General features: G+C 37.7%; 1 protein-coding gene across 3 annotated transcripts in view; it reads left to right on the top strand.

Annotated features, from left to right (window-relative positions):
- LOC114642285 (bifunctional methylenetetrahydrofolate dehydrogenase/cyclohydrolase, mitochondrial-like) overlaps positions 1-14,307 on the top strand; it is a 48,560-nt gene that overhangs the window by 4,552 nt on the left and 29,701 nt on the right. For all 3 annotated transcript variants that reach the window (XR_007935133.1, XM_051928315.1, XM_028791243.2), the window contains exons 2-3: positions 4,748-4,932; positions 6,350-6,472. Coding sequence is in view for 2 of the 3 variants with exons in the window: in XM_051928315.1 (XP_051784275.1) it covers positions 4,748-4,932; positions 6,350-6,472 (308 nt within the window). In the remaining variant the exon portion in view is untranslated. The remainder of the gene's footprint in view (positions 1-4,747; positions 4,933-6,349; positions 6,473-14,307) is intronic.

Here is a 14,307-nt window from a genome sequence, read left to right as displayed (position 1 = left end):
CTTCTAAAGTACATCAAAGTCTTTTAAGGAAACTTAACTAATGTATATTATTCTGGGCTACCTGAACCTAGGTGTTTCACCTTATATTAATTCGCTTAACAAGCTGTTAGCAAATGATCACGTATACACAATCAGCACTCGATAGGATGATTGGATGGGGGTGTGGTCATAGAATACCAAATTAAATATTAATATATTTATATGTTATATACAATGAAGAATAATGCTAACATAAATCTAAAAATTATATTATATATATATATATATATATATATATATATATATATAAATATATATATATATATATATATATATATATATATATATATATATATATATATATATGTATATATATTTCATTTGAAAATTGATTGCCCTAGTTGAATATTTTTTGAGGATTCCATGTTTGTTTATGTCAGATTTTGAAGAAAGAAATCTGCACTCAGTAACGCATGAAGCTTTATGTTTCTGTGATGGCCTTCATGCTTTTGGCAATGTTAAAGGGACAATACTGACACCATTCTAACTTCTCAGGACCATCAAATTCCCTCTGACTGTTGTCTGTGAGGTCTTTGACCCTCCTTCTAAATCTCCATGACATTTCACTGCCTTAACATAGGCAGGAATTGGTGAACCCCTGGTGTTTTAGGGAAACATCGTTAGTTTTCTCCTTGGAATGTAATTTCTTTTTTGTCCCCAGGAAATCACTTACAAAGAAAATTATACCACCCCTCTGGATTTCCTTTATTAAAGTGCACAGGGAATAAACCCACTCAGTTTTTCTTTAATTATTTTCACTTGTCCACATTTATTAATGTAGGTCTTTCCAGTGCTCTATGAATTGTGTACTTCATTCAAAAAGCTGAAGTATATTTTGTTCCATTGTGTTCATTCTAAACTCTAGCATTTTTAAATGTATACCTACTTGGGGCAACTACCTTCAGGAACATCCATTTTCTTAAATTCCAGCCATGGGTAAAAAAAAAAGCATTTCTCTAAGGACTGTACATTTTCTAATAGTGTGGTTACTGTTTCCTCTGGAATGCCCTCTTAATGGATGCATTAGCTCACTATACTGTGTTACTGGATCACCTGAGAACTTTTATCCTGTTAGTGAACAAATATAATCTTTGACAAGTCCTTCTGCCTCATCTGTTTCCTTAAGGAGATCTTTAGTTGTTTCTGAATTTTCAGTCATTCCTAAATGGTCTGAAAAAATTAATTATGCAGCTATTTAGTCTAGTGAATAACATATTTGCAATACACATCTACAACCTCAGCTTCCAGGGCACAATCTATATTTTATTTGTAGTCATGGTAATACTTGGAATTGTGTAAAATAAGAAGACTTTCTGTAACTCTGTTGCTCCACTTGGTCATTTCTTATACCACCTTGGACTCATTCCAAATGTCTATAGTTCATCTGGTGTGAGTGAAACCATATTTGCTCTGTTAGATTTTATTCATGTATTAAAGGAAAGTTATAGTCTTGCCCGTCTTCTTGGTTTGTTTGTTGAATATATTTTGCTTTCTTGTTTCCATGTGTGCAGTTTCTACTACTTCTGGTAATTTATGTGAAAAAACAGTGACCTCATTAGGTTTCTGTTACTGGAATTCTGAGTCAATATATTGTCCAAGTTTAGGTTTGTGAAGTCTGTCTCTCTGATGTGCAAAAACATGTTTTGTTATTGCCATATTCTTGGGTGTCTATGCTGTTGTGACACTATCTGTGTGGAGTAGCACCATGATTGTCTGCCCTTTCCTTGGCCACCATATATTTATACATTTACTTTTCTTTTTCATGGTCACCTATTCCACATTATGTTCTCTTTTCTAACTCTAAGCTTATCCTGAATGTTCAATAGACTGCTTGACATTTTTCCCCACCTTGTTCTATTTGTAATATCTTTTAGGCAGCACCAATATCTCCCATTAGACCTGTAATATTTCTTTACTAGCCGACGCCAGCCATAACATACGGCGGTGTAAGAATAGGAACGGAAAACGGTGAGGAAAGAATTCAGAAATCAAGAAGAAATAAATACTTCTTGAAAGACGCAGTGTGCATGTAGAATTTCTGGCCAAGCAGGATTACTTGTGAAAGTGATAAATAAACCAGGCTTTCCGAATTTACGTACTATGGCCATGGCATCCTGATAGTTTTGTTGCATGTATCTTGGACTTCCTGGAAATGTGGACAGTAATATGATCATTTTGCCTACACGAACGTTGTTATTTTCAGCGTTTGCTTGCAGTGCGTCTGATAGTTCAACGCGCAGAACTTGTTGATGTTAATCTGAGATAGTTGAGGCGCGCGCCCTCTGTTTTAACATAAGCATCTACGACGTACTGTTGGAATAGTTTGCCACTGGAGTGCAAAATACTAAAAACATTCTTCATTGCTAATCAGTACGCATAAAATTGGCATTGAGTAAGCCTTATTCGCTTGGTGGTTCTTTTATTGGGAACATGTTGTAAATCTTTGTGCCAGCCAATGTCTCCGTAAGGGAATAAAAGTGGGTAAACCATAGGATCGCAATTCATATTGAGCATGGAAATCTGTTTACAGGAGTTGCCTATGGAATAGATGCAAATGTCCCTTTCGGTAGGCGTTTCGCCATCTTCTCTGACGAAAATCGCTGCAACATCGGTGTGACATGTCGGGGCATTGTATTGTTGTAAATACTGCTTAAGGGTTTCCTTGAAAACCATTCGTACAGATGCTGTTGGATTGGACTGAGCGATTTCATGCATGTGTTTGTATGATTTAGTGAAGGGGTTGATGGTTCTGAGAATGGAACCTAGCTGGAGAAGTACATTTTCGCTGCATGCAGAATTTGCATTATTTTGTAAGCTTACTTTAGTAGCTTGCGCTGTGTCAAAACATTCAACTGTCCATATCCTGGAGAGGTAGAAGTGTTAGCGTATATTGGAGAGATTTGGTGATAAATTTGCCCGTGTATTTTAAAACAGTATGGTCCGTGGCCAGGAGGTTGAGTTATCTGTGCACCCATGGAAGCAAACGCTAGAGAAGAGTTGTATTCTCGAATGTGTTCACAGTAATTTTTAGCTTCTGATGTTTGCTGTGTAAGAAGCTGTTGTAAAGATACAGGAGGCTCCCGCAAGGGTGGTAAAGCTACTTTACCATTGTGGAGCACCTCGAGTACTTGTTGGATGTATTACGCTTATCAGGCCAGTATAGTGCATGACATGGAAGACGACGAATAGGAATCAAGAAATGCTGTGTCGGCTGCGTGTGGGCGGGACCGGTTTTGAAGTGGAAGCAGGACGAACCAGAAGAGAAATATATATAAGAGATCTATATAAACATAGATATTTAAGACTGAAAATGTATCCAGCAAGGTGTTTTGAAGGACCACTGTCTTGGGATTCCTGTTCATTTGTTTTTAGTCTTCATTACAAGGCCACATAGTTTTCCAGATGGCAACATGGAAGTGACTTTGTTGAGGAAGTCCGTCCATATCTCAATAAGCTTGAAAGTGTAGTTATACATTATATATATATATATATATATATATATATATATATATATACACTCACGGGCCACTGGTTGGACCCCCTTTTGCCTTAAGAACTGCCGAAATTCTTTGTGGAACAGATTCAACAAGGTGCTGGAAACATTCCTTAGGGATTTTGGTCCATATTGACATGATGACATCATGCAATTGCTGCAGATTTGTTGGCTGCACATCCATGATGCAAATCTCCCATTCTACCACAACACAAAGGTGCTTTATTGGATTGAGATCTTGTGACTATGGATGCCAGTTCAGTGCAGTGAACTCACTGTCATGTTCAAGAAACCAGTTTGTGATGATCTGAGCTTTGTGACATGGCACATTATCTTGGTGGAAGTAGCCATCAGCAGATGGACACACTGTGGTCATAAAAGGTTGGACAGGTTTATGATCCCTGTTTTTTAAGGATTCCGCTTGACCTTAAAGTGCTTGCAAAGGGCAATACCCTTGCACTGGAATATACAAAAATGAGAGACATTAAACTTTTTGTAAATAGTGTTATATTTCATCTCAGAGTAATGAACAGCTACGGTTACTTATTTGAGGTCATTGCAGAAGTCATTGCAGATATCCTTTGATAGTGCAGGCACAAGCCTGAATGCTGCACACCAGACTGTCAAAGGTTCTGTAAAAGTCATATAAAAGTGGTAGGGTCACTAGATATTGTAATAATCAAGTGTACCTGAACAGCAGAATCTGATTCAAATTTACTTGGTAAAGGCAGTAAGGTTCCCATACATTTTCACACAAGGCTTCTTCGTGTTGATTTAATTTTTATTAAATAAATAATGACTTATTAAAACTTGTTATTTTATTACTTGAGTTTATGTTTATCTATGTTTAGGACTAGGTATGTACTATATTAATGTTAGTTATTTTCAAAAAGCTGAAACAATATACTTTGCTAGAATGAGTACATATGGAGTCACTGACTTTATAAAGATATATTTTTAGGCTAATGAGAAGCTGTACAAAGCTCAAAAACTTTTAAAAAACTAATAGAAGTCATTATGACAAATAATTGTCCTGTTGAAAGAGGAGGTGACAGCATTCCGCATTCAACTTCTGTACTTGCTCACAGTTTTTCTTGGCAAACCAGCCTGACAAGCCTTACACACAAAATGCTTCAATCCAAGAAGATATTTACTGTGGCTGTTTTATTTATTAAAAGTTTATTTAAAAATGTAACTCTTTTTTATTCTTCATAGTTGTGCAGCTGCAATAATATCAGGAACCGAACTGGCAATGCAAATACACAAAGAGATTCAAAGGGATGTATCAGAACTTCTTTGTCAAAGTAATACAAGACCTCATCTAAGTGTCATTTTAGTGGGCGATGACCCTGCTAGTCATTCATATGTTAAAAACAAAACTAAAACTGCAGTTACATTAGGTAAGTATGTTTAAAATTTACATTCAAAAGAACAAATAAATGTATATCATTTGTAGTTCATAAGAAAGAAATACAGCAAATTTATTAGTAAGATATCAATAATAATGATGAATTGCAGATTACTTTTAAAACATACTGAAAAATTAATCATTTGTTGCATTTAAACACAAAAAGATTACTTACAATTTACACTATAAATGTGTTTTTCTGTGACGTAAATGCATGCTACATATTATACGATACACATATGTGTGGATCGAGTGCTTCAGAGAAAGGATGCATGCATATCAGAGTATATAAACAGATTTTTTATGAAAAATTTTACCACAGCAATAATTCATTCCATTTCTACAGTGATTAGTTCACCTGTTAATGAAATGTAAATTAGATTTTTGTGGATTATACAGGGCAATCTCACTAGATTTAGTTGGTCAGATAATGAGCTTACTGTCTTGTGCAGGCGGGCTTTGGGTGGCAAAGGGGGCTTTTAAGGTAAACCTTTCTGTAAGTCATGTACTTCTGTGTGCACAAGCTAACACTACTTTTATTTTTCCGTGCCAAATTTTTATTACATAACATGATATTAGTGTTGGGCGGCACGGTGGTGCAATGGGTAGCGCTGCTGCCTCGCAGTTAGGAGACCCGGGTTCGCTTCCCGGGTCCACCCTGCGTGGAGTTTGCATGTTCTCCCCGTGTCTGCGTGGGTTTCCTCCGGGCGCTCCGGTTTCCTCCCACAGTCCAAAGACATGCAGGTTAGGTGGATTGGTGATTCTAAATTGGTCCTAGTGTGTGCTTGGTGTGTGTTTGTGTATGTCCTGCGGTGGGTTGGCACCCTGCCTGGGATTGGTTCCGTGCCCTGTGTTGGCTGGGATTGGCTCCAGCAGACCCCCGTGACCCTGTATTTAGGATATAACGGGTTGGATAATGGATGGATGGATGGATATTAGTGTTGTGTCAATGTTGAAGTCATTTCAGTATTATACACCTACAATATTATTTTGAAAATTTCTTAAATGATATCACCAGTGTTGCCCAAATTCATTTTCAAAGGAATATAATGAGAGATTCAATGTGATAATGTCAATCATCAAACATAGATATTTCAATGTTATTATTATGCATGTTGTGCAGTGAACTTGACTATTTAGTATGGCTTTTCTGTGTAAACTCCAGAAACTGGATTGCATGCTAGATTAAATGACACATTTAAATTGTTGTATTATCAGTGTACTTTTCAATGTTTTGGCAATATATATTATGCTTTGTAATGTAATGTTTTGAAAAATGAATTAATGTTAAATAAATATTATGTTTCTTACTGTTCTTATAAACATTTGTTCTTTGTGAATATTTCTTGTTATATGCTACTATATAAATTGGTCAATTAATAACCATGGCTTGACTTTTTTTCTTGTAGGTATTAGTAGTGAGACATTAATGAAACCTACAAATGTCACTCAAGAGGAGCTGTTAGAACTGATTGATAAAATGAATCGTGACTGGAGAGTGAGTGGTCTACTTGTTCAGCTACCTTTGCCAGGTATAGGCTTATTTGTGATATTTAAATCAAAAGAATATATTTATGGTTAACAGCTGACAAAAAAGAATACCAATCAAGTGTAAACAAAGAAAAGGAAAAAGTATTTATCATATTAGGATTTTGATAATTTCATGGTGTACTGCTGCATTAGCTGTATATACAGTTCTGCTTCTATTTATTGATATTATAGATTTATCTTGTATATTTTTTACAATTACTTGTGTTTTACACTTTATTTGTATGTTACAGTAGTTGTTGTTGCTGCTTTACAGATTTAGTGACCTGGGTTGGAATTCCATGCCCAGACACCAGGCCAATTTCTCAAAAGCCTTACAGTGGTGAGAAGGTGGTTAGAAACTTTTGAAAGTTTAAATCTATACAGTTCTAATCATGACAGCATATGGACAGTTGCCTTTTCACCACAATCTATACTTTAGACACACCAAAAGTTTCACCAGCAGACATAAAGACACAAGTACACAAAATACAAAGAAGTATTGAAAATATATTTTACAGAGATAGTAAAGAGGAAATACTTAAAACTTGATAAAACAGTGCATTTACACTCCGACATTCTACTAAAAGGCAAACAAGACAGCAGTGTGTCTTAACCCCAGAAGTGCAAGTCTTGGTTTCTGTAGCATGCCTTAGGGATTATTTTTAACATTTTTTGGGAAGTTAAAGAATTATTTCTTCCTCAGTAAAACATTCAGTGATCAGTGTGTGCCATACCTGAAAGCCATCTCACCATAGTGTAGAATTGCAGATGTAGCCATTCCAAATGAGAGTGGAATAGTGTGTTATTTTGTAATACGCTGCATGCTGCTGACTGCACAAGATCACACTCCTCTGAAATTTAAAGCAATGTGATTACACTAGTTTGAAAAACAAGCAGCAGTGGAAAGTGGAAATGGTGTGTTACTAGTGAAATGTCCATTCAAACTGCACTTAAGGCTCACTGAACGTCTTTTCTTTGCAACGGATTAGCAAGGAGGAAGTAAGGACAACTATGAAGAGGATGAAGAATGGAAAAGCTGTTGGTCCACAAGACATACCTGTGGAAGCATGGAGGTGTTTAGGAGAGATGGCAGTGGAGTTTTTAACCAGATTGTTTAATGGAATCTTGGAAAGTGAGAGGATGCCTGAGGAGTGGCGAAGAAGTGTACTGGTGCCAATATTTAAGAATAAGGGGGATGTAAGGACTGTAATAACTACAGGGGGATAAAATTGATAAGTCACAGCATGAAGTTATGCGAAAGAGTAGTGGAAACTAGGTTAAGAAGTGAGGTGATGATTAGTGAGCAGCAGTATGGCTTCATGCCAAAAAAGAGCACCACAGATGAGATGTTTGCTCTGAGGGTGTTGATGGAGAAGTATAGAGAAGGAGTTGCATTGCGTCTTTGTGAACTTGGAGAAATCATATGACAGGGTGCCTCGAGAGGAGTTGTGGTATTGTATGAGGAAGTCGGGAGTGGCAGAGAAGTATGTAAGAGTTGTACAGGATATGTACGAGGCAAGTGTGACCATGGTGAGGTCTGCGGTGGGATTGATGGATGCATTCAAGGTGGAGGTGGGATTACATCAGGGATCAGCCCTGAGCCCTTTCTTATTTGCAATGGTGATGGACAGGTTGACAGACAAGATTAGACAGGAGTCCCCGTGGACTATGATGTTTGCTGATGACATTGTGATCTGTAGAGATAGTAGGGAGCAGGTTGAGGAGACCCAGGAGAAGTGGAGATATACTCTAGAGAGGAGAGGAATGAATGTCAGTAGGAACAAGACAGAATACATGTGTGTAAATAAGAGGGAGGTCAGTGGAATGGTGAGGATGCAAGGAGTAGAGTTGGCGAAGGTGGATGAGTTTAAATACTTGGGATCAACAGTACAGAGTAATAGGGATTGTGGAAGAGAGGTGAAAAAGAGAGTGCAGACAGGGTGGAATGGGTGGAGAAGAGTGTCAGGAGTGATTTGTGACAGATGGATATCAGCAAGAGTGAAAGGGAAGGTCTACAGGACAGTAGTGAGACCAGCTATGTTATACGGGTTGGAGATGTTGGCACTGACCAGAAAGCAGGAGACAGAGCTGGAGGTGGCAGATTTAAAGATGCTAAGATTTGCATTGGGTGTGACGAGGATGGATAGGATTAGAAATGAGTACATTAGAAGATCAGATCAAGTTGGACAGTTGGAAGACAAAGTCAGAGAGGCGAGATTGCGTTGGTTTGGACATGTACAGAGGAGAGATGCTGAGTATATTGGAAGAAGGATGCTAAAGATAGAGCTTCAAGGCAAGAGAAAAAGAGGAAGACCTAAGAGAAGGTTTATGGATGTGGTGAGAGAGAACATGCAGGTGATGGGTGTAACAGAACAAGATGCAGAGGACAGAAAGATATGGAAGAAGATGATCCGCTGTGGCGACCCCTAATGGGAGCAGACGAAAGAAGAAGAAGAAGAAACTGTTCCTATTGTACAGTATAGCATGTGAAAGTGGGGGGCTTTTCTCAGGTTTACATTCACACAGAGAAAATTCAAAGCAAATTTATTTTCTAAAAAATAAAATCTGTAATAATAAAACCTTTTATTAAATTCTGCCTTTTTTTAGTCAGTAAAGGGCACATTGCAAGATAAAACCATAAAATATGTAACTTTTATATGGTAGCAACACTTTAGATAAATATTCTATGGTAGTGAATACAATCTTCATAAATACAGAGATGGGCAAAAGTAGGTTTACAGTTATATGTGAAACTGAGTTTACAGTATTCTTTCATCATTATTTATTTAATAATTATTATATTATTTATTTGTATTATTTGTCTTCTTATATGTCTTCTTCTTATTATAGTGTGCTTGAGTGTAGGCCAGAGCAATATATTGAGCGACATGATATGAACAATATTTTTTAATGCATCATTTGAAAATAAACATATTGCGATATATTAATTTAATGGCAACAAGAACCCGTTATGTCAACAGAGGTGGGTAGAGTTATCAAGGCAACTGTTGTAGATCTGTGGTGTGTGAGGAAATTAGTTTTAACTTTACTTAGTGCTAACGTACCATTTTATATAGCACTTTAAACATGTATTATCAAAAATCAGCTTTAAAAATATAATGTTACATAAAAAAGGTCAAATGCTATATATAGCACACAGCATGCGGCAGTAAGTAGCGTGAGCTGCAGCTGGTTAAATATGCTTAACAGCATGCTTTATAACTATGCTTTATAACCAGATATAACAGGTTTATAACTAGCTGTCTGTGCCACATGTTTGAGCAGTTTAATTCCCAAGTTTTCATAAAAGTGCACCTATTTCATCTTCTGCTTGTTGTTTTGTTTCTCTAGACAAACTCCAGTGCTTCTGCCCCTCTGATGGACTGGCTTTAAATCTCTGCCTAAATTGTGACTTTCTGAGTATAACTGAGTAAACAACGCACGCAAGGGCACCCTGTTTCTGTCCCGTGATTACAATTACCAGTTCATTTTCGGTTTAGTTTAGTTAGTTTTGTGTACTGATGTATATTCTCATTTTTTATTTTCATTAATTTTAATTAAAAGCAAATAACAATCAATACAATCAAGTCAAACTTAACAAACATAACAAACCCAAAATTCATCCCTCTATCCAAAAGAAAGAAAGAGAGGAGAGGAAGCCAACAAAGCAAAACTTTAAAGCAGCAAGGAAGGAAGAGTATCCTTTTCTCTGATATAGAAAAACAAATCTAAAATGTTATTGATTATATTTAAAATGTTTTGAACAGATCCCCTGAGTGAGAATCAGATTTTTTCCAATTTCAGATTGTATAGGACATCAGTTACCCGAGGTGGTGGGCTGAGATTCTACCAGTTGAGCAAGATAAGTCTACATGCTAGTAGTAACGTAAAGGCAGTTATGATTGGTTTGTCCTTATCCACTTTAAGCCCCTCTGGGAGTAGACCGAATATAGCTGGTAGAGGTTTAGGAGTGATTGTGACATTAAGGCTATCTGATAGGCATGCAAAGGTTTTTGTCCAGTACAATGTTAATTTGGTGCACGCCCAAAACATGTGTACCAGTGAGGCTGGAGCTAGAATGCAATGTTCACTGGTTGAATCTTGCCCTGGAAACATTTTGGATAGTAATAATCGAGATATAGTTCTGTTTAGCAAAGTTTCTAGCTTGAAAGTAGTGGAAAAATTGTGTTGATGAGAAGTTAAATTTGAAGCTTAATTGTTCATGGTATCGATGTACAAGTCTCAATGTTTTAATCCCAGATATTTCCCAAGCATTAAATAATATGAATGTTTGAAAGGGTGAAAAAAAAGTGGTTGTCATGTAGAGGTGCAACAGATAAGAGCTTCTCTGCCTTAAAGTGCTTCCTGCATTGCTTCCATATTCTGAGTGAATGAAAGGCAAGTGGATTATTAGTGCAATGCCACTTTCTACTTTAGTTTGTTGTGGAGTCTCCCTTTGGATGCACTAATGTTTAGAATTCCAAATAAATAGGTTATGATTGAATATAATTTCTTAAAAAAAGACTTGCTAATGTATATGGGGATGGTTTGAAATAGGAAAAGAAACTTGGGAAAGGTGTTCATTTTAACAGTGTTGATTCTGCCTGCTAATGTGAGATGGAGGGTGAACCATCTATTCATATATTGTTTAATTTGTTCCATGCAGATGGCAAGTTTTTGTTGAAAAAGAGCTTTATATTTACTTGTGATATGTACCCATACATATTTAAACTGATCTGCTAAGATAAATGGGAAGGTGTCGAGTCTAGTATTTTGTGCAAGAGAGTTTCCTGAAAAAAGAACACTTTTATTCAAATTACTTTTGAGTACAGATATCTTTTGAAAATTTGCTAGTGCTTTAAGGACTGCTCGCACGGAATTCATTTGCATATAATGATATTTTCTGTTTAAGTCCTTCTCTGAAAATCCCATTTATCTCTGATGCATTTCAAAAGTCAATAGTCAATGACACGATGGTGATTACAAACAACAATGGTGATAGGGGACATCCTTGCTCAGTACTGAATTATATTTTGAAGTAGTCTGAAATAATGTTAATATGAACTGAGGCTTCTGGACTAGTACAGTAATCCCTCGCTATATCGCGCTTCGCCTTTCGCGGCTTCACTCCATCGCGGATTTTATATGTAAGCATATTTAAATATATATCGTGGATTTTTCGCTGCTTCGCGGGTTTCTGAGGACAATGGGTCTTTTAATTTCTGGTACATGCTTCCTCAGTTGGTTTGCCCAGTTGATTTCATACAAGGGACGCTATTGGCAGATGGCTGAGAAGCTACCCAGCTTACTTTTCTCTGTCTCTTGCGCTGACTTTCTCTGATCCTGACGTAGGGGGATTGAGCAGGGGGGCTGTTCGCACACCTAGACAATACGGAAGCTCGTCTAAAAATGCTGAAAGATTATCTTCACGTTGTTATCTTTTGTGCAGCTGCTTCCTGAAAGGACATGCTGCACGGTGCTTCGCATACTTAAAAGCACACTTAAAAGCACGAAGGGCACGTATTGATTTTTTTATCTGTCTCTCTCTATCTCTCTCTCTTTCTCTCTCTCTCTCTCTCTGCTCCTGACAGAGGGGGTTTGAGCTGCTGCCTTCAACAGCTTTGTGCCGCGGTGCTTCGCATACTTAAAAGCCAAACAGCCCTATTGATTTGTTTGCTCCTTTGAAGAGGAAGATATGTTTGCATTCTTTTAATTGTGAGACTGAACTGTCATCTCTGTCTTGTCATGGAGCACAGTTTAAACTTTTGAAAAAGAGACAAATGTTTGTTTGCAGTGTTTGAATAACGTTCCTGTCTCTCTACAACCTCCTGTGTTTCTGCGCAAATCTGTGACACAAGCATGACAATATAAAAATAACCATGTAAACATATGGTTTCTACTTCGCGGATTTTCTTATTTCGCGGGTGGCTCTGGAACGCAACCCCCGCGATGGAGGAGGGATTACTGTATAGAGTAGTTTGATCCATGCACAAATATTTGGTCCGAACCCAAATTTGTGCAATGTGGTGAATAGGTACCTCCATTCAACCATGCCAAAAGCTTTTTCTGCATCCTAAGATAGTAAGATCTCTGGGGTGTTAGATTTAATGGGTGAATATGTTATATTAAAGAAATGTTGAAGATTATAAACTAAGTGTCTGCCTTTAATAAATTCAGTTTGGTCTTGTGGTGTTGGTCTTTATGTTGGTAATTGCTATTATTGCACTGCAAACTTGTGTTTGTGGATTTGTTGAGCTAAAATCTTACTGGCTTTCTCTCTATGTTCATAATAATGATGTCACAATTTATAGATGAGTTGTTCTGTTTCTACAGTAGTCAAGAAGTTAAATTGTGATTGCAAAATCTGTCTTTTCCTATAAAGTTCCTGATGTATTCTGGTAATTTTGCTGATTAACTCAGACACCTTATTGGTTTCAAATTTATTTTTGTGAAAAAGATGTGAAATAATCTGTTCTCTTAAAAATGCCTTCAGTGTTTCACAGAGTATACCTGCAGAGACCTCTGGGGATGCATTTTTCTCCAGGAAATAATCAATTTGCTTTAATATGAATTATGTACAGAGCTCATCCTCTAATGATAAGGGGTTAAGAAGCCAGCTATGAGATGAGTGTCTAGGACATAGTAAGTTAAGCTCCATAATCACAGGTGCATGATCGGATATAACAATAGCGTCATACTTACACGATTTGATAATGGGCAAATATTATTATCTATGAAGAAATAATCAATTTTTGAGTACCACTGATGAAAGTGTGAGAAGAAGGAATATGTCATGCCTATCTGGAAAGGGAAGGGTGACTGCCTGGATTGCGGCGACTACACGGGGATAACACTGCTCTCGGTGCCGGGTAAGGTCCGTGCTAGGGTCATCCTCAACAGGATTTGTGATCACTTGCTCACTTACCAGCAACATGAGCAGTCTGATTTAACAACTAAGAAGTCTACCATGGACCACATCCTGGCACTGAGGATTCTCATGGAGCACAAACATGAATATTGGAACATGAGTTTCTTTACAGCCTTAGTCAATTTTTTTAAAGTGTTTGACTCAGTAGATTGAGCTGCTCTGTGGGACATCCTGAGACATTGTGGGACATCCTGAGACATTGTGGGACACCCCCCCCCAAAGTTGCTGAATATTATGGCCGGCCTGTACTGTGGTGCTTTGAGTGCTGTGCAGAGTGGAGGCAGAACCTCTGCATTTTTCCCAGTTGGTGCTGGGGTTCATCAGGGGGGTGTTCTTGCTCCTACTCTGTTCAATGTTTACATGGACTGGATGTTGGGCAGGGTCGTGGAGTCCAGCTGCAGTGGAGCATCTGTTAGTGAAGAAAGATTTCACTGATCTTGACTTGATATCTTGGATCTTGACAGCATCCAATGATGCTGTGATCTTTGCAGAGTCAATGGAGGCTGTGATTGTGGCTCTCGAGAGACTTAGCGAGGAGTCTGAGTGTCTGGGCTTGCAAGTTTCCTGGATAAAAATCAAGATCCTGGCTTTTAATGACCTCTTGGGCACAGACATCAGCAGTGTGTCTGTCTACGGAGAGAATGTCAACCTTGTCGAGATGTTTACTTACCTTGGCAGTGACATTCATGTCTCTGGTGACTCTTCCTATGTCAGTTGATGGATTGGGTGAGCATGAGGTTGTCATGAGGTCACTGGAAAGGGGTATGTGGCACTCCCGATATCTTTGCAAAAGGACAGAGGTCAAATTCTTTAGAGTCCTGGTGCTTCCTGTTTTGCTATATGGTTGGAAGACATGGACGCTATCCAGTGACCAGAGACGAAGACTAAACTCCTTTTGTACTGTGTTTC

The sequence above is a fragment of the Erpetoichthys calabaricus genome, chromosome 5, assembly GCF_900747795.2.
Source record: "Erpetoichthys calabaricus chromosome 5, fErpCal1.3, whole genome shotgun sequence".
NCBI lineage: Eukaryota > Metazoa > Chordata > Cladistia > Polypteriformes > Polypteridae > Erpetoichthys > Erpetoichthys calabaricus.
This window is presented reverse-complemented; position numbering and strand designations above follow the sequence as displayed.